Below are 19,830 nucleotides of genomic sequence, written 5' to 3' on the forward strand. Positions count from 1 at the left end.
TACCATATACATTGACAATTTTTGTGGAATCCTTAATTAAACAATGTATAGCTCAATAAATAGATAGATAATGGTGGTTATTTTACTTGACTGCTAAGAAAGCAATAAATGCTTGTTAGTAAGCTCCAGTGTTAGCTGTTTTAGGCTATACTTGGCCAAACCAATGCTATACTTGCACAAAATGAATTTCCCATATGGGCAACAGGAAAGCATAAAAATAATTAAGAAGTGTCGACCTTCTCTCTTAGATTGATGAGGCATGGAACGTCCTCATCCTTGCATTTAATAAATATGCGCTCAATCACACATCTCCCTTTTTTGTGTGTGAAGTGTTAAAGCCCCACTGTACTACTTGTAGCTACTTGCTCCCTCTATATAGAAAACTTCCCCAATCTGTGCCTGTTAATCCCCCATGATCCTCTTTTTCTTATGTTAATTGAGAACTGAATCGATGAGATAGCCTTCCGTCAGTGACCTCGCTGGGTTGTCTAATCCTGTTTGGCTGAACTAGTACAGATGGCCTTTAAAGCACATCTGTGGTCGACCCTCTGAATGAAGAAATGGCTTCTGATGAGGCAGAGAAGGCATGGATACCTGCAAAATCGAATGGACAAAATAAACAATATCATAAACAATATTCTTAATTTCAACTTGTTCATTTTTTTTCTTGGAGGGGGGTGGGGGGGGGGGGTAATACTATAGAAAAGGATACAATGTATTGTACACATAATCAGGAATTATTCAATCCTGTGTCACTAATACAAAAACTATGAGGTTCCACTTTACAACAAACTAATCAAGTTGCATCCAGATATCAAAAACATTAATTATGATTTGTGAACTGAAATTTAAAAGCACATGAGCTCGTTTGAATTAATTACTTAATGCGAGTTGTTACTATATTACCAAATGAACATTCCTAACATGTCACATGTTGGCCAAATACAAAAAAGGAAACAAGATTGATTAAGAAAAAGAATAAACAAATTGTGATGGAATACGGACTCAAAGGATTTATGTGACTTCTAGTTTAAACACGTTGTTGCAATTCAATGATGAAACAAAGGAGACATCCGTTTAACTCATGTTGGTTCCTTTATTGTGACACTGTCGTGGACCATCATTGGAAAGTGAAGAGAAAAATTCAACAAGTGTGTGGGATAATTCCTGCAAAATACAACAAATGAAAACACTAAATATATGTTCTTGCAATACGTTTAACACTTAGCAATCCAATTTCCACATATACTCAAGTTCCATTCTTGTGTCAGTAAATCTAAATTTTATAGTTATAATAATATGCCAACTTTCAATAAACCATAAATCTTTAAAGAAGCATTAAATGCATAATCATAGACAAAAAGAATAATCAATAACACAAACAAGAAACTTTCTCAAGCCCTAAAACGAGACTAACCATCATGAACTTATCACGTTATCTCTAAAATGATATTCATCCGCACATTAAATCGTGCGTGAAGAGGTTCTCGTAACCAATACCCTTTTCACATCTACCAAATATTGCTTAACCCCGGGAAATAGGTGGGGCTAAGGGGGCTCTTAGCCCCACCAATTCCTTCCTTAGCCCCACCAATTACCCGGGGTAATTTTAGCCGGCTTTCTGTTCACATTACGTTTTGCCAAAGTGGGCTAACCCCACAAATACCCTTTTCACATCTATTTTTCTTAACCCCGGACTATCCTTAACCCCATACTATCCTTAACCCCATACTATTTTTTTTGCTGTTCACATCTATTTTCTTAACCCCGGACTATGTGCTTAGCCGGGGTTAAGAAATTTCACGCGATTCACACTACGTTCGCCTTAGCCCCGGACTATTCGATAGCTCATGAATATTAATGCTTTTGCTACCGCGCATGCGTAACGTGAACTGCATGCATGCGTAACGTGAACTGCATGCATAGCGCGCGATAAATGCAAATTCACGACCACACGACCACGCTGTCTGTGATTGGCTGTTGCTTAGCCCCGCTTGCGAATTTTTTTTCCGTACTCGAGAGGGCAAATACCCCATGTGCGCATGCGCGTGGACTTGTGATTTCTCTGCTACTTCCCATACGAAATGTATGTATTCGCATCTACTGTGCACGATTCGCGTTCTACGAGTAAACGATGGCATAGTAGTCTTCAAACACAGACTCTGATTTGCCAGTTTGACAAAACAATTACGCATATATCGTGCGTAGCAATAGTACTAGTATTCAAGTCTGAGTAGTTGTATGATTCAGACATTTTAGTGCTTACAGAAATGCATCCCAAATTGAATAGCATGGTATAGTAGTCTGCAAGCACAGACGCTAATCGGACAGTTTGACAACATAGTGTCTTGAGTAGTGCTTTATATTCAAATATGTGTAGTTTTATGATTCAGACCCTACTGGTGCGTGTATTGGAAAGGCATCTCAACTTGCAGAGTGGCATAGTAGTCTGCAAGCACAGACGCTAATCTGACAGTTTGACAAAATAGTGTTATTCAAGTCTGAGTAGTTTTATGATTCAGACCCTACTGGTGCGTGTATTGGAAATGCACCTCAACTTATAGAGTGGCATAGTAGTATGCAAGCACAGACTCTCCTTTGACAGTTTGACAGAATAATATAGGCCTATTGTGTATTGAGTAGTGCTTTTATTCAAGTTTTCGTAGTTTTCTGTGTTGTGCCACTGCTCCCTCACTCTCTCTCTCTCTCTCTTTCTCTCTCTCTCTAGCTCTCCCTCCAGTATGCTCGCACTCTCTGTATTACTTTTATTTATAATCATGGTCTGCTGAGAGCCAGAAGTAAAAGTAATACAGAGAGTGCGAGCATACTGGAGGGAGGGCTAGAGAGAGAGAGAGAGAGAGAAAGAGAGAGAGATATGGAGAGAGAGAGAGAGAGAGAGAAAGAGTGTGAGAGAGCAGTGGCACAATACATAGGCCTACCATGGGGTCTGGAATCATTAAACTACACAAACTTGCATAAAATCACTACTCATCAATACACAATATATTATTATGTCCTTGCAGACTACTATACTACACTCTACACATTGAGATGCATTTCTAACGCACGCACCAGTAGGGTCTGAATCATACATCTACGCAGACTTGAATAAAGTACTTCTCAGCACACTACTAGTATGTTGTCAAACTGTCAGATTAGCGTCTGTGCTTGCAGACTACTATACCATTCTATACAAGTTGGCGACTTGAATAAAGTACTTCTCAGCACACTACTAGTATGTTGTCAAACTGTCAGATTAGCGTCTGTGCTTGCAGACTACTATACCATTCTATACAAGTTGCAATGTATTTCCATATGCACTACTGGGTCTGAATCATACAACTACACAGACTTGAATAAGCACATCGCGACACATACGCATATTGATTTGTCAAACTGGCAAATCAGAGTCTGTGTTTGAAGACTACTATGCCATCGTTTACTCGTAGAACGCGAATCGTGCACAGTACATGCGAATACATGTACATTTCGTATGGGAAGTAGCAGAGAAATCATAAGTCCACGCGCATGCGCACATGGGATTTTTGCTCTCTCGAGTACGGAAAAAAAATTCGCTCGGCGCTCTGCACACCACCTAAATATACACATCCCCGAGCGAAGCTCGGGGATGTACCCCGCTTGCTCCAAAAAGCCGCTGAGCCCCCTACACATTTGCCGACGACACGAATATCTATTCTATCATAACCTTTATCACCTTGGGAGTGTGTTCTGGGTGTTCGGTATTACATGAGCTTCATGCAGCTCTATTTATTTTTAAATAAAAATGTTAAAAACTCACCTAATCCTGCCTTTTTATCAGTAAAGTCCTTCACACAGCGAACAAAGTTGTGTGCAGTCCTATGGGGCTCGATCTCATGTAATCGCTGTATATGAACCGGAAGGTAATCGCAACTCTGTGAAGGTCAAGTCACGTGACGAGATCGCCCGAGTAGCACGCGCGGAAGCAACTGCTGTAGCAGACGACGCGACGTCTATACTGTGTGCAATGTAAATTTATAGCGTAATCGCCCAGATTCATTCATGATTCAGGCAGAAATTATTCAGCGTACGTAGAAACTGCCATGGAAACGAGAATGCTCAAAGAAGTTGTGGATGATGTGCTCGGAAGTACTTTTGTACTGAAACAAAAACAGGAGTCCATGCTCATAAGCGCTGCCAAAGGAAATCACACCATGGGGATCCTTCCCACTGGATACGGAAAAAGTTTGATTTATGCCCTCCACGCACCACTTTTGAACAAAGTAGGCATATTGTGTTTTTAAATGTAGCTGTCGTTTTTTTTATTGTCTTAATATTTTTTGTTAATCAGCTTTCTTGAATGGAACATGCAACAGAAAACAAGCGCCGTTTAATATGATTTTGTATAAGTTAATATTAAGGCATTGCCGTATATATACAAACTAGGGGTATGTTTGACCTTTTTTTTTTTTTTTTTTTTTTTTGCCAGTGTTTCATGATTTTTTTAGAGGGGGACAAAATATCAAATGTCCCCCCTCCTATATACGATTTGAGGTTTAACTTGTATTTTTAAGATTATATGCGACTTTTTGGTGTTTTAGTCGATGTGAGACCTTTCATTTTTCTTGTCAGTTTGTTTTGGAGTCGTTTGTTGGTTTTTACCTACCTCTCCACCTCACTTATTTATTTTTTGAAGAAAAAAAAATCACCAACAAGTTGAACAACAAGGTTTTTGTTAGTTTGTTCGTTTGCTTGTCGGAGAGGTGGGTCTCTTGCACGTATCCTGATGGAATAAGGCTCTGTCATGGGTGTAAAGGGGTGTAAAGTAAACTCTCATTTTGTGTTGTTGTAGTTGTTTTTTGGGGGAGGCCGTTCTCAAGGCCATCGTTTTGATCTTCTTTGCCGCTCCTTAGCCCCCCCCCCCTCCGTTTTGGAATTGGTAGCGGCACACCCCCGTCAAAATAACAGTCCCCCCCCCCCCCCCCCGGGGGGAGTTATACAACCTCCACAATCTTTTCCAAATGTGTCATAAGTATATGCACGCCACGGGTTAGGTGCTCCCGACCCACTCATTTTACATGAATGCAAAAAGGAATGAGACGATCGAGATTCATTCATGCTGGTCTAATTTCAGATCATTATTTTATTTGCATGCATACAGTATACATTCATCGGATAGCGGGCCTTAAAAAGTCCGTCTGATCATGCAATGAGATACCAGGCCCAAATAAGGAACGGAACGGCATACTTCCCATAATTATGTGGATGCAAGACCAGCCAAAAAAAACAAAAAACAAAAACAAATACAAAAAAACAAACAATAACACACATAAATGAATGAAAATAAAATATAAAATTAAGGTTTCAAAATTAGGCAGAGCTGCTGGAAAATGTACTGGTTTTGTCCCAATCACAATCGGTCTTAAAATGATCACTTAAAGATATAATAATAATCAATAAAATAAGATTGGTGGGACCAGCCCCCCCCCCCCCCCTCCCCATTCCCATCCTGCAGCATAGTGAATATGATTATATTTAACCAAAAAGAAAATTGAAGAAACTAATAACATTCATATTCACTGTCTAAAATATATAACTAACAAACACAGTTATATAGTTACCTTTACAAATGTATGATAAACTAAAACCTGTGCATGCATTAATCTTCTTCTTTTTTTTTTTTTTTACAGCTGAATCCACAGAAAACACACATAACCCTCGTAGTAAGTCCGCTTAAAAGTCTAATGCTGGACCAGGTGCGCAGATGGAAGAATCTTGGCATCAGAACTGCGGCCATTCTTGGCCATTCAGGTCATGACATGGACAGGGAGACTGAAAACGGTAATTCAAACAGCAACGAGAGATTTTACACGTTGTGGGTCATACAGCGGATTATACCAGGTGTCCCAGAAATAAAGTGGAACGAAGATTTTTCAGTATGCTTGCCTTAATTCAAAAGCTACATATTTGGTTTTACATTATTGGATAAATCATTTTCTACCAAAGACCAAAGAGAATGATGCCAAGATTGTTGTAAATGGTTCAGTAATTTTGATTCTATGCCCGTTTCTTTTAATACAATCATTTTCAAATTTCGCATGCTTTTAGCGACCAATATATAGGAGTACTTGTGTCGGGAATGGCGTGTAACATGCGTCCGTTTTCCGATTTCAGTTTTTCTTTTGTTTGCATGCATCAATGGGCTCCCCCCGAACATTCGAAATTTGAAAATGACTTTATTTAAAGAAACGACATGAATCAACACTACTCAATCAAATTCAAAGATCTAATTAGTATCATTCTCCTCGGTAGAAAATTCTTTACCCAAATGATGCAATAAAATTATACATTAAGGATCGTCATCACTTGTATAGGTAGGGCGTAATAGCATTACCATAATTTACATCACAACAAATAGTGCTTCTTCTTGCCACAGTTATGGTTAAATATATGGTAATAGTGTATAACATTATTATTATTGAAGTGATAATGCAAAACATCAAATCCGATGTACAATAAAATAGATAGACGACATACACTGTAAAAACTGGGGTGTTAAAATTGACACCAGTCGGTTTTAGTAGAGGACTACACCTTCAGGTATTAAAATTACTACCTTAGAGTTTGGACATAACACCAAAAATGTTAGAATAACACCATTGGGTGTTGAATTAACACCACAGATGTAAAACGCATGGCGTTGTCCTCTATGTACACCCGATATCAATATAGTTCTTGTTGTATCTGTTGATAAGAAATACAAGTGGAATAGATGTGGGATGTGATTATTTCACGTGTTTATATACAGAATGCACTCGATAGAATTTGACATGAATGCATCGATCACAACGTTCCTGTTATTTCTTCATTTATTAAACAGACCTGATGAATGGAGGGACAGACCTCGTTTTTACTTCCCCGGAGGCCATCCTGTCCCCTAAGTGGTGGCAATGGGTGCGGAAGTTTCAAAACAGGATTTCGTTGCTGGTGCTAGATGAGGTTCACTGCTTTACAAAATGGCATGTTCTTGAAAATTATTTATATATTTCAAGCCATTATCATACAAAATACATGTCTTTTAAAAGCTTATCACTTTTGTTTCTGCTAATCATGTGATTACATGGGCCCATTCAAGATAGCTCTGCATTATGAAGCTGCGTGAAAGTCTTAAACAGCAAGCGAGTTTGCAAAATGCGCCTTCAAAATGTGACATATTCATATAAGACAAAATAGGTATTTCCTCTTCATCGTTTACATAATGAAGGCCTATACATATACTCTGCACCAATGTCATTTTCATAAATATTAACAAGGAGCTACGTTTTCTGAGCTCAGTTTACTTCACTCATGCACAGTGGGATGTGCACTTTCACATGAAGACACTAATTATAAACCATAATTACACATTATCAAATTCACAACATTCACTGATAGGTAAATAGGTCAAACGAGTCAATTTTACCAATCATTTGTGTTCATCTTACAGGGGTCTTACATTCAGGGAGGAGTACCTCCGGACCACATCTTTGACATCCAGGCTGGCATGCCCTATAATGCTTCTTACAGCCACGGCAACAAACAGAATGGTCACAGAAATACTTCAAAACCTGAATCTCCGCAGGGAAGAAGTAGAAATATTCGCCGCTATTCCCAACAGGTTGGTTATACCTTATCATCATAAGCAGTTAATGTGAATGATCATTATTAATGATTTCTTCAAGTCAATTGATCATGATCATAGTATACATACATAGTATCTACTACTGAACTTCTCTTCCCTTATTGTAATAATAATTATGTGAGAAATCTTAAAGGAAAATGAAAATCAGACAGCAAAAACAAAATAAGAATACAGCCCTGCAGGGTTGCGACTAGGAACATTTATAAATAATAAATATGGTTAAGAGTGATCAGGGGTATATCAAAGATTTTAATGGGGACAGGGTTCAACAGGGGGCGGAAGGAGAACTTGCGCGCTCGCAAATCTACATTCTGCATGATACAAAATATCAGTAAAATGCAGTCAATATCTTTATGTATTTATTTATGCATTTATTAACATTAGATTATTATTATTTTTATTGTTGTTATTATTATTATTATTATTATTTTTTAATTATCATTATTATGATGTCGATGACTATTATTGTTGTTACTTTCATTGTTATTATTCTCTTTCATTTAATTTATTTATTTGTTATATTTTGTTTTGTTTGTTAGGAATTCAAACATGAGTCCGGTATCAGGGTATTAGCCAATCAAAATCGCGAATTTCGAGACTTATGTTTGAGTTGCTGAATTGGGTTTGATATCAGCTTTTATACCACAGGGTCCAGGGTTTCATAATTACTCGGATAGGCCCTTTTGAATATCATAAATGAATCATAAGGGAATTGACAGAACTTTAAATCGGACAGAAACCTGTGTAATACTCGTTATCAGTTGAGGCACATTAATTGTCTACAGCAGAGAGTCATAATGTCATAAACTATTAGGCTACATACGGACATTTAATGAAATCTTGTGTGTAAGGAGACTTTTAAGGAATATATGAATAGCTCTGTGGATATGACTGAGTTCATGTACCTTTAATTGTTCTATCCACAGACCAAACATTCATCTATCAGTGGTTCCGGTGAAGGACAAGTTTGAAGCCATTGGATGGTACTTGGATGAATTAAAGGAGAAGGGTGTCGATGCTGCAAAAACCATCATTTATGCACGGTAAATAAATTTTAAAACGCAATTTTCATTTTTCTTACGGAATTAAGTTTTATGAAGGTTTTCATTTTCAATTAACTAGTATGTCAAAACTTTAGGCGAATCTTTATGACAGCGATGCGTTCATTCTTACGTTTAACGTTTTGCAATATAAAGAATTATGTTCACATTATAAGGGGTCAATTTCATAAGGAGTTACGGTTAATCGTTACTTTGCTCAATAAACGGTTTTCCGTTCAGTTACAATTTATATCACTTTCACTATTGTTGACTGGATCTTAAAAGAGGCACACGTGGATTAGCTTCAATATCCTTAATAATGTCACTAAGTATTGTTCTTTCAGACAAATCGACCACGTTGCTGAACTCTACACATGGCTCAACGAAAGCCTCGCCGAGTCCGCCCATGCTCCAGGACCAGGGCAGTCTTGCAGTGTGGAAAGTAGACTGATCGAAATGTACCACGCATCAACGGACTCAAAGAGTCAGGAACGAATATGTCGTAACTTTTCCACCGAAGGTTCTAAGCTGCGCTGCGTTGTAGCAACAATAGCATTCGGTTTGGGTGTCGACATCGCCGACATTGATCAGGTTATCCACTGGGGATGCCCTAGTGATGTCCTCTGCTATTGGCAAGAAACAGGCCGATGCGCGAGGGATGGAAGACCCGGAAAAGCCATTATGTATCTGCCACCCTTTTCAGTCAACAAGAGATGGGTTGATGAAGACATGAGGGACCTTGTCCAATCATCCCGCTGCATCCGGAAATCGGTGTTGAACACGCTCTTCGTGCATGGCATGGAAAAGGACAATGTACAGGTGATGTCATGCTGCTCAGTTTGCGACAGTGCTAAGTAATACGGGACCCATAGCATGTATCCATTTCTATGAGTCAGTGCACAATTTAACACTGCGACGCTGTGCATCCATTCTCGTAGAAAGTGCTTTCAGCTTTTTACCAAGGTTCTTTGGATTTCGCAACACCTCTTTATGGTCGAACCCTTCAAAGCCTTTGTGTTGTCTGAAGGGCAAGTATTCAAACAGTCCAAATCCATCGTTCTCATCCACAAACAATGCAACATCTTGTTTGTATACATCCTCTGCTTTCTTCCTAGTTGGCGTCTTCATGGAGACGATCCCGGCATCACTGAACATGATATCCAGGTACCTACCAAATGGTCCTGACATCTTGGCACATCTCTGCGCGTGTTTCTCAGTCACATTTCCATGAGCGAAGTCGATCATACCTGCAAAAATTGATACAGAAAAAAAAACAGTTAAAATATAATTGTTGAGAAGATCAAATCAACCTTGATTTATAATTGCATATCACGTCACCTACGCACAACGCAAAATGCGTCAAACATTGCAACTGACATACCCTTGTAGTCCATGTTAATGTGCTCAGTACCAAGGTCCATCCCTATGTTTCCTCCGGGCTTGCCAGTGACATTGATGACTCTGTTCCAGATCAAATTGTTCCTGATGTCAGAAGGAGCAAATCCACCGATACCTGATGCCATGAAAAAACAATTTGCGAAATCTAAAACCAACATTTCACCAACATGACCAAGGAAATACTTTCTACTTTTCAAACCCCTCGTTCGAGGATCATTTCATGATGTTCAAAGGATCGCATGGGCACCATCCCTTTAACGTTAACTAGCTAGGTCACTATTAGTTTGAATGCACATGCCATCATTATGACCGTTCATCAGTATACACTTTATTAATTGTGTGTTTGCCAGCGTCCTTCTTTCGGCAAATGGCACAAATCTCCTATCTCTTAAACAATGCTTAATCTGTTTATCCCCAAACTCACAATATGCACATCCTGGAGGATTCGTTGTCTAGTACACCTAATCACAAATGAAACGGACGTATTCTATGTGCATTTCAAGTGGAAGTGGGTCTAAAAGATGATGTGATGATGTGGCACACAGAATATATTTTTGGCACATAATAATAAGTTTATCGTGAGTGTCATGAAGTCTTGTCCTGTCAGTTATTCTCGCATCGAGTCAAATGAATATCTTATCAATGTAAAATCTTATAAGTCTTCAAATTCCAGACTCACATGCTAAAAAGTAGTGGGCATTGATGAGGTACTTTGGGTGTCTCTTTGACCAGAAAGTTATGAGATCGATTTTCCAGTCTTCAACCATGACTGGTCCATTTCCAGCCCGAACTGCTGCTCTCCTGGCTAGATGTCGCAATCCTTCCAGAACGAGAGCTCTACTGTGGTTCAGCACATGGTCGTCGTTTTGAGAATCAAGGGCGCATTCTTCACTGCAATACCACTTCTCTGCGAAGATATATATATGGAATGCATTGGAACTAATGGATTTGTGAAAATTTGTTCCCTCTTCTTATTCTAAGGTACGGTTAGGGCTAATAAGATGCTTGTATAATTTATGATCGAACCTCATCAACTAGACTTTTGACATCCATGGAAAAAATGGGAATATGGAATATATAGTCCACGAATAGAGTTTTGGCTTGCATATCGCAGATTCTGGTAGAGTTTTATCCAGATAGGGACACCAAACGTTGCAGGATTAGTTCTATTTAGTGGGTTATCCAAACTTGCTAAAATGTTAATATTTGAAATTGTGTATTTATAATATTCCTGAAACCTTGTAACTATGAACAATTACAATATTCTTACCGGGTAAGAGATCAGTCAACTGAAGACCAATGCATCTGTGGTGATACCATTCATGACCCCTGCAGTTTCCTTTCAATGCGCACTGCGCCATGTTTGTGTTGCCCTCTGGATCGACTTTCCGCTGGCACACACAGTAGATGTAACTCGGACCACTCTCACAGTCGGCGCTGCAATACCAGTCTTTCTCTTTGTCTGGAGCAGCTGTCAACCCAACACAACTAAGGTGAAACCAAGCCTTGTGACATGTTGAACTGCAACACAGCACCATGTCGTCATTCTTTTCTGTATTAATTATTTTAAAAGGTTGGAAAAACATGTATCAGTCTTGTCGAATACAACTCAATTTTCTTTCAACAGAAGTTAGAGAAAACATTATTAAATTCATCCCCTAACTGATAGAGTGATATGTGTTTGAAGGATATCTTCTTTTTCTTCTATTGTCCACTTTTAAAATGCAACGCCCGTCTCCAAAACGAATTTGGGAGGTTTAAAATGCAGTTTAAGATAATTATGTTAGTAATGGCTTTGGAAAAAAATCGATATAGTGTACAATTCAGCTTGTAACTTATTTACCATTAGGTATGGCATTAATTGTCACTTGATTTTGGAAGCTTTTATCATATAATGAAACGGGAGCATATTCAGTTAAAAGTGCAAAAGAATAGATACTGGTACTGATGGACATGCCTACCAGATTTGCAGAGGCAATAGCCTAGTGCATCATCTGTTCCTTCAGAGGCCTCATTCTTGTATGCTTCTGCAGCTACTTGAACTGATGACTTATCGGGCTCCTGGTATATGTAGTCCACAACTTGTTGTGCCACACTCTTTACCCATTGGAGTTGTTCCTCTGTCGTTCCTTTAGCAGGGAAACTATCAGGGATGTCGTTTAGGGATGACGTTCCACAGAACTTCAATGCACAAAGGAGAGTGTACGCCTCGGTCACGAACTGCATAAATTATAAAAATGATTATTATAATGTGACTTTTAAGTTATGCTGGGATCATTCTTAAACTATCAAAACATCGTAACCCCCCCCCCCCCTTTCTCCTTTTACTGACATTTCCATCATCATTTTTGTCAGTATAAGCTTTAATCTTGAATAATTGTCGCCATTCCAATCCACATTTTGAAACGTCTTTCTCCAATTTCAGTTACTTGAGGGAAATTCATCAACACCCCTCCCCCCTTCACATGAACACAAGCAAAAGCAACAAACGCACACACACACACACACACACACGCACACACACATACACACACTCACACAAATACGGCTTACCTCGTACATATCCCAGACATGCTGAACATTTTGCATCACGTCTTTTTTGAAGGAATGGTGATTGAAGTCGCATTTCAGTTGTGCAAGTGTTCCTCGTGCAGAAATACTTTGACCTCTGAAGAACACATTGTTCGAGTCCTATTATAAAGATTGGCAATATATCTGAATAACGTGATTTATGACATATTTTTCAATGATATCATTTACAAGCGATCATTTCAGTTTCTGGCTCTGACTTTGCAATTTACACGTCCTGTTTTGATTAATCGACAAATGAAGAGAATTTGACACCTAACCCTATCTTTTTATTGAACTGCAATATAATTTTTCCTAATCGACATTGTCATTCACGTTTTGAGACACAGAGCATAAAAGGTCATATAAGACGGTGAAAACTCTTTTATTTGATCAATTGTAATTTGCCAACACGTATTTACTGTGGTCCATGTAGGCATTATTTTAACAAGACCGTGGGAGGGGGGGGGGCATGACGCCCATGCTATTAACCCTCCAATTAAGATGATAACATGACTTTTAGACTCGAATATCATCTCACTTAAGAATTATATTGGGCTGCACCAGTGAGAATGTTCTTCCTTTCAAACTGACCTGCAATAGGAGGATCTCCTTGTGGAACTCCTGAGGTGTTGCAAAGAATGCGTCGAGTCTGTCCTCCCATCGTTCCCCGTTACTTCGCGCTCTCTGGGCGTGTAATATGCGTTCGATTGTCAGCCCGTCGCCACTGACGAGGGTCTGTGTTGGTGTTCCTTCGGTAACAGGCACATAGGTCTGGAGGCGCTCCAGGACTGAAATTGTCCCCTGCGTGGTACTAGGATTGGCGTTCACAACTCCAATTGTTACCTGTATTATAGGTAATTATTATCTGAATGTCAACATCTATTTTTCTTTGATAATATAATCTGAACTTATAGCAGTATGCCCACTATTTTCCTGGTTTCTCTCAGTATGAAGGTAGTTTAAAGTTATACTTCTAATCATTAGATATTACATTATCAACGCGAAGTGAACATTTAATTTGTCAAGTTGGTACTGGATAAACAACTAAGGCATACAATTTGAAGTACTCAAATCGGGCACTATAATTCAGATTCAAGTTAAAACAAACAAATTAAAAAAAGACTGTGAGTTGTATATTGAATAAGGCCTCTATAGCTGCACCCCTGGTCAAATTCTCACCATTTCAGACTTCTTAGCCATGGCAGCTGTTTGTGCGTGTTCTTGTGTGATGGGAAGGTCAGGAGATAAGCTCTCTAAAAAGCCCATATGCCTCCCCATGATGTTCGATACCACATCTACTAAGCGCATTCGCTGGCGGTTGAAGACTTCCGGTGAGGGCAAGAAGCTAAACGGGTCTAAGTCCTCTGCATCGCTCACTGTCGAGGATGACGAAGAAGCTGGCACCCTGTCCCTTGCCGCGTAGCACATCGTCTGAAGGAGGAATTTGTTGCTATGTGTTCTGCCTTGATGTTTTGCTTCACATCCCTTCTGCACGTTGTCAATACAGAGTCCAAATGTAGGAGGACCGGTAATGAACTTTAGCTTCCGACGTATTGTCATGCTCGGCGCTTCCTGATCAATTTAGGGAGAGAGGGATTTCGTATTATCCACATGTCAATTCATTTCAGCATAATATTAATTGAGAAGGAAACACCGATTTTTTTTTTTAGTGTTTTCGTGTTATCTAGAGTAAAAAAAAAGTCATACATTGCTACAAGAGGAAGCGGTCATTTCCTCAAACTATATCTCGATACTGCCAAGTTCTTACTAAGGGGACGAGCTGTGGGAATAAAGAGCTTTATAGATTTTAATACGAACAACTTTCAGAAAAAAGAACATAGTAGACGACTAGTATGGATGTACATAATTTTGTTAATTACTGTGAATATTCAAAATGGTGTATGACTCAAGTACACCCTATATTTCTTCACCTCAATTGTACACTTCCACTCTTTAAGTTGTTGGTCATGATTTTCCGCCATTCTATCGACATGGAACCTGACGCGCTCTGCTCCCATGGTGATGCCACTGTGATTGAGCGTCCGGAAGACTTTCTGGGACACTCCTTGGCGCCACAGTTCTATTCCCATGGTCGCCTGGACAAATTGGAAGCTGCGTGGCGAGTGGGTGTATAATGCCATGGCTAGTATAATTCCCATTCTGCGGTCGATGATTTCCTTTGCCTCTTTATCGGATAGTCCCCTTTTAATGGATAAGAAAAATAAGATCGTTTACGTTATTATCTTTCTTATAAGAAGCGTATAAAGTACTTTTCACCGCAAATTATTGCTTGGGAAACAGAATTTGGTTGTTGTACCCTCCCCCCCCCCCCCCAAAAAAAAAAGTCCAATAACATGACACACAAAACCTCGGACTGCCAATTAAGGCTATCAGATTCGAAATATTAATTCAGTTGTTGAGTTCCTCTAACTTCTCCCGTCTCTATCTTAATGCCACAAAATCATATATTTACATAATTACGTATTGTGCGACACTAAATTGTCCTTTTGCATGTGTTTAGTTTATCTGTGTAATGTTAATTTATAATTTCTTATGTGAAGGAAAGCGCCCACAATCTCTCTTACTTTTCAATGACCCCGCTTTATCCCCCAAAGTACATAACTATGATCAGTGTGAAATGTATTCAGGTTATCACTTATCAGTACTACATGTTGTACCTCCGAGAGCCTTTCTTTCCTTTTGTTCTTCCTCTCTTGGCCCCTTTGACCGAAGGCATCATTGCCGAGATGCAACTGATTGAGAGTGGCATAATCTTCTCGGTGTCCTCTACAAGATCCTCCCAGCTGAATTCTGCGACATTTCCAATTGTCACTGGCTGGCTCAAGGCGCTTCCGGATCGCTTAATGGCTTTCACCTGATAAATACAATCAATCATACTTTAAATTGACTAAAGACATGCGAATACCACGTCGTTATTGTAGTTAAATTGTAAAGCATATGTTTGGTTTCTAATTTAGTCAAATAGTTAAATAACGTAGAAATTGAAACGTTTTCCCGACTCATGACTTGCCTGAAAATCGTTAATTTCATAAAATAATATCGTCTCGCTCTAGAAGCGTAGAAGGAAAATTGTTCAACCAAAATCGATGATACTGGTATCAATTTCTTTAGAATTACATATACACTAATCCATAAAGGCATAGACCGTGCCCCCACCCTCTAGCCTATAATAAAATTTCTTACTTCTTCCCGGATCATCTCTTGCGTGACCTGTAACAGTGCCTTCTTTGCTGCTGGATAATTCCCACATAATTGTCTGAATGCGAGGCGATATTGCGAATTTTCGACACTCGCTACAGCCCTCTCCTTTGCAGTGGTTGGTCTCGAACCAGATTCAGGAAAGAGAGACGGAAGCTCATCGTTGAGTTCAATGCTCATTGATGGTTCTGCGTCTAGAAGAGATGATGATGGCGATGATGGCGGAAGGTTTGTCTGCACGTGAGCATCTACTTGATCATTTGGTGACGATATACATCTTTCTCCTTCTGCGAATTCACCGTCACCTTTGAGTTGAGGAAGAGAAGCTTTAATAATAGTTTATTTTTCTGTGAGACATACGATGTGCTCAAGCTAATCTTGATGAATACGAATACTCCCGTGTCAAAACTTCATTGTGGAATATTTCGATATTGCTTATAAAGTGTTTAATGTTCATGTAATTATTAAGAAACAAGAAAAAAAAAGAGAAATGTATGTTGCATGCAGTTTTACTTCTCAATCCTGAACGGTTATGTATTTGGATGTATGTTACAGTGTTGCTTATCAATCCTGAACGGGAATGTACTTGGATCTAAAACTTTGTGAGCCCTAGAGTTATTTGACGAGATAAATTTTGCGCAGATGGCAACTTGCAAATGTGTAACACTTATTTGAGTAACTTTCCATTCCATTAACCGTTCTTCCGGGGAAAGAGATGCTACAGAAATAATGAATCGGGAGAAATATAATTCAGATTATTTGGGCCGGTATAATTATAGAGACCCCTCTATAAGATATATACCTATCGTTTTGCACATTTTGAACGAATTATATTTTTGCGAACCAGATTCAGGAAAGAGGAACGGGTTTTGCAGAGGTGGTTATAGAAAGAAAATACCTGGCCTCAGTATTTCTCGCGAGGGCGTGTAATCATGGTCATGTTGCACAAGAAGACATGATTCATGCGGAGTGTCCTGCGCTTCCTCCACGGATCCGTTAGGTCTTGGTGCATGGAGGTCAGGCGTCGGAAAATGCGCGGGTCGCTTTGCAGCTGGAGTTGAAAGTCCAGGTGATGAATGTTCTGGCAAAAGTGGAGAAATGAAATCATAAATGAATAAATGAATGAGAAACGGAACACGGACCATATCCTTAATTAGTTAAAAACTTCAAAATATTTTTAAAGATTATATGTTATGTTTCAAATAGCATAACATCAAATGATTTAATGTTTGGGGGTTTAAAAATTCAGAATTTTGATGCAACCCCCCCCCCCCCTTCAAAAAAAGGCTCTTGCTCTCTCACTCGCCAGCACGCAGTATTCCCGATAGAGGGGCTGTAAACATGTAAGCCTCATGCTAGATATTTGTGGTACATGAGCATTCTTTTCTTTTTCTTCTTAACTTTCATATAAATTTGTTATATTAATACCTTCACAAATTCGTTGCAGGTACAAAAATGTAAAATAGAAGGACAGGTTTCGTAATTGCATAAGAATTTTCTGATTCGGTAACCCAATATAAAAAGTAATTCCCTGTTTCCTATGCAGAAGTACGTGAAATATCGGCTCGCTCGATGCGCTCGCTAGCACTATTAGGCTTTTTGGACAGGGTGAGTTCTCGGTTTGTGTTTATAAATCTTTATTCATAAGGCAATGCACCCGCCTCCTCATAATATAAAAAATATCCGATTTGAATTTATAAACCAACTTAAAGAATGCCTTATCTTTTACTCAGAAATATACAAATTTTATGCTCTCTCGTTGCACTCGCTCGCAATGATTTCAGACCCCTATAGTCTGTTCAGTATTCGGTTTGTCTGTATATGTCGTTATTTTAAAGACCAACCGCCCAATCATAAAACTTTGACAATGGGGATACACTTTGATTATTCAGGAAATAAATTTGAAGTATTCTATATACTGCGTAGGGTATGTTCATTTTTTTTTCAGTGTCCCTACCGTGGGAACGGGACACCTCTTCCCTCCATTTCCATCCTCCCCCACCCCCCCCCCCTCCCACTCAGCCGCTTCAATCGCTCCCTCGCCCCGATATTGACCATGGGCAAATCATGAACACGGATCAATGAACATGGATTAATAAGATATCGAGTAGAATATTAAATAATTTTAGATTAATTTTTCTGAAATTGTCTCACAATAACACTGCACTTCAACATTATTCTTTCCGACACTGTTTCGTATGATCATCATAGCCCTAGCCAACTCAATTTATCCCCCCCCCCCCAAACAAAAACAAAAACAAACACAAAAAATCATAATTGAGGCGTGATGCTCGTTGCCCATCACCTGTGCACCATTTCCTTAGAACAATTAAAATCCTAAAATTTTTCCAGCATAAGAAATTTAGGTAAATATATTAAAGTAGGCCTACATGATTTGGACCCTGTTTGAAATTATTATCTTTGTTTGGTTGTTTGTCAGAATAAAAACTAAGCATGGGTTTGGAAGAGTGGTGTACTGATGAAAGGGTCCAATTAAATTTAGCTGTATATAGTGCCATACTAGAATTCATGGGGGAGGGGTGGTCGAGAGCAAAATAGACATTAATAATCGGATCATGTTTTGAGGAGATGCCGGATTTGGGCAGATCTGGATTCCTACCATATTCCTCCGACTCTTCATGTACTCGTTGAGGACTTTGTCCAGGGGATCCGGCTTGATGCAGCGTCCGTCGGGCGGTCCTTTTCCTACTCTGTACTGGCCTTGTTTGACTGACGAGGAACCTGTAGCACCGTCTACAAATAAAAACATTCAGTTCATAAAACGAAGGTGGCTTCCTAAAAATAGCCGTGAATGTTCTTGGCGAGGTGGTTGTTTTGACTTGATGACGATAAAAGCCTTTGTTTTTTGGTGTAAAATTTTGTTTACAATTGATGCAAGAAGAAATAGTTCCCTCCATTTTAGCCTGCAGCAGACGACAAGCTTTCCGTAACACATTGAACGCACACGTGCTCGCACTTCCGGTTGCGCATGCGCAATACGTATGTTTCGTGAAGCTACTATTTTGGAATTTTAGTGCGATCACCAAGGACCAAGTTTTAGGTTAATTTGTTGCATTAAATCAGTAAAACCTCACTATCAGATATCAAGAAAGATGACAATGGATGCGCACAGCAACGTGGCATAGCCAAATGTGAGTATAGTTCCAAAATAATTAATTGCGTTAATTTAAAATGTTTTTTTTTAAATGTAGAAATTCTAGAATTGGCCGTTCACTGTACTGGCGGTATGGGAGGAGGTCAGACGCCGTGCTACGCACGGCGTCTGGTCAGGCTACACACCACCAGAACTCTGAAAACGTCACGTAGCGCTAGCTAACTCTCTATACTAGTTGATCTTCCTAGTCGTATCATTTATTTTTATCCATTATTACGCAATACTCTAAGAGCGTGAGGATGCGTGATCAGCTCGCAAAATTTAGCCCAGCGATAACAAAACAATAATATATCGGGAAAACCGTCTTGAACAAGAAGACCCTCGCATCCCCAATTGAAATTGTACATAAGCTTTGGCTTCGCTATTCTTGACGTCGATATAAACAAACTTAGACTTCGGATACAGCATGTTTCGTGTAATTTCTTGCCGAAAAGCCTAGGGCAGGGTGTAAAACGGAAACACGTAAGCGGGGCTAAGCAACAGCCAATGACAGACAGCGTGGTCGTGTGGTCGTGAATTTGCATTTATCGCGCGCTATGCATGCAGTTCACGTTACGCATGCATGGTTTTTCCCAAAGACGTTTAAATATAATTACTAGACGGAAAGCAGCACGCGCGGAAACCATGCAGACGAATGTGATTAGGCTCCGCCTCTTTTGGATCATTTGAAGACAAAATAAGCACCCGAGGCGGCTTTTTGATTGGATATGAGCCTCATGAATATGTATTTTATCGATAGTATCGATAAGAAACCGGATAATATATTT

At 39.3% G+C, this 19,830-nt stretch overlaps 2 protein-coding genes and 1 long non-coding RNA gene across 4 annotated transcripts in view; 1 reads left to right on the forward strand and 2 right to left on the reverse strand.

Annotated features, from left to right (window-relative positions):
- Window positions 1–502: 502 nt before the first annotated feature.
- The window catches only part of LOC115923126, a 29,290-nt gene continuing 9,962 nt past the window's right edge, over window positions 503–19,830 (reverse strand). For both annotated transcript variants that reach the window (XR_004063801.1, XR_004063800.1), the window contains one exon: window positions 503–594. This is a non-coding gene — a long non-coding RNA (uncharacterized LOC115923126). The remainder of the gene's footprint in view (window positions 595–19,830) is intronic.
- On the forward strand, window positions 3,597–10,690 carry LOC582073 (probable Werner syndrome ATP-dependent helicase homolog 1). Its single transcript, XM_782046.5, has 6 exons — window positions 3,597–4,262; window positions 5,670–5,820; window positions 6,860–6,998; window positions 7,466–7,636; window positions 8,587–8,703; window positions 9,045–10,690. The coding sequence occupies exons 1-6, from the start codon at window positions 4,083–4,085 to the stop codon at window positions 9,556–9,558; spliced, it is 1,272 nt and encodes a 423-aa protein (XP_787139.2). The 5' UTR covers window positions 3,597–4,082; the 3' UTR covers window positions 9,559–10,690.
- On the reverse strand, window positions 8,176–19,177 carry LOC115923125. Its single transcript, XM_030983386.1, has 13 exons — window positions 18,509–19,177; window positions 16,787–16,969; window positions 15,874–16,193; window positions 15,348–15,544; window positions 14,601–14,871; window positions 13,849–14,241; window positions 13,261–13,512; window positions 12,652–12,789; window positions 12,060–12,318; window positions 11,369–11,650; window positions 10,778–11,005; window positions 10,082–10,213; window positions 8,176–9,947 (listed from the first exon to the last, which is right to left on the reverse strand). Exons 1-13 carry the CDS (start codon window positions 18,804–18,806, stop codon window positions 9,586–9,588), a joined length of 3,315 nt encoding a protein of 1,104 aa, XP_030839246.1. The 5' UTR covers window positions 18,807–19,177; the 3' UTR covers window positions 8,176–9,585.

This window comes from Strongylocentrotus purpuratus, unplaced genomic scaffold, assembly GCF_000002235.5.
Source record: "Strongylocentrotus purpuratus isolate Spur 01 unplaced genomic scaffold, Spur_5.0 spur5_scaffold_13, whole genome shotgun sequence".
NCBI classification, from domain to species: domain Eukaryota; kingdom Metazoa; phylum Echinodermata; class Echinoidea; order Camarodonta; family Strongylocentrotidae; genus Strongylocentrotus; species Strongylocentrotus purpuratus.

What these genes read in the sequence shown, in the direction of transcription:
- LOC582073 (XM_782046.5), top strand. Translation starts at nt 4,083, where the DNA reads ATGGAAACGAGAATGCTCAAAGAAGTTGTGGATGATGTGCTCGGAAGT. An exon ending in GTTCACTGCTTTACAAAATG is followed by an intron (nt 6,999 to 7,465) that starts GCATGTTCTTGA and finishes TTCATCTTACAG; the next exon opens with GGGTCTTACATTCAGGGAGG. An exon ending in AAAACCATCATTTATGCACG is followed by an intron (nt 8,704 to 9,044) that starts GTAAATAAATTT and finishes TTGTTCTTTCAG; the next exon opens with ACAAATCGACCACGTTGCTG.
- LOC115923125 (XM_030983386.1), bottom strand. Translation starts at nt 18,806, where the DNA reads ATGGAGGGAACTATTTCTTCTTGCATCAATTGTAAACAAAATTTTACA. An exon ending in TGAAGAGTCGGAGGAATATG is followed by an intron (nt 16,970 to 18,508) that starts GTAGGAATCCAG and finishes CACTTTTGCCAG; the next exon opens with AACATTCATCACCTGGACTT. An exon ending in TGCCCACTACTTTTTAGCAT is followed by an intron (nt 10,214 to 10,777) that starts GTGAGTCTGGAA and finishes TCATGGCATCAG; the next exon opens with GTATCGGTGGATTTGCTCCT.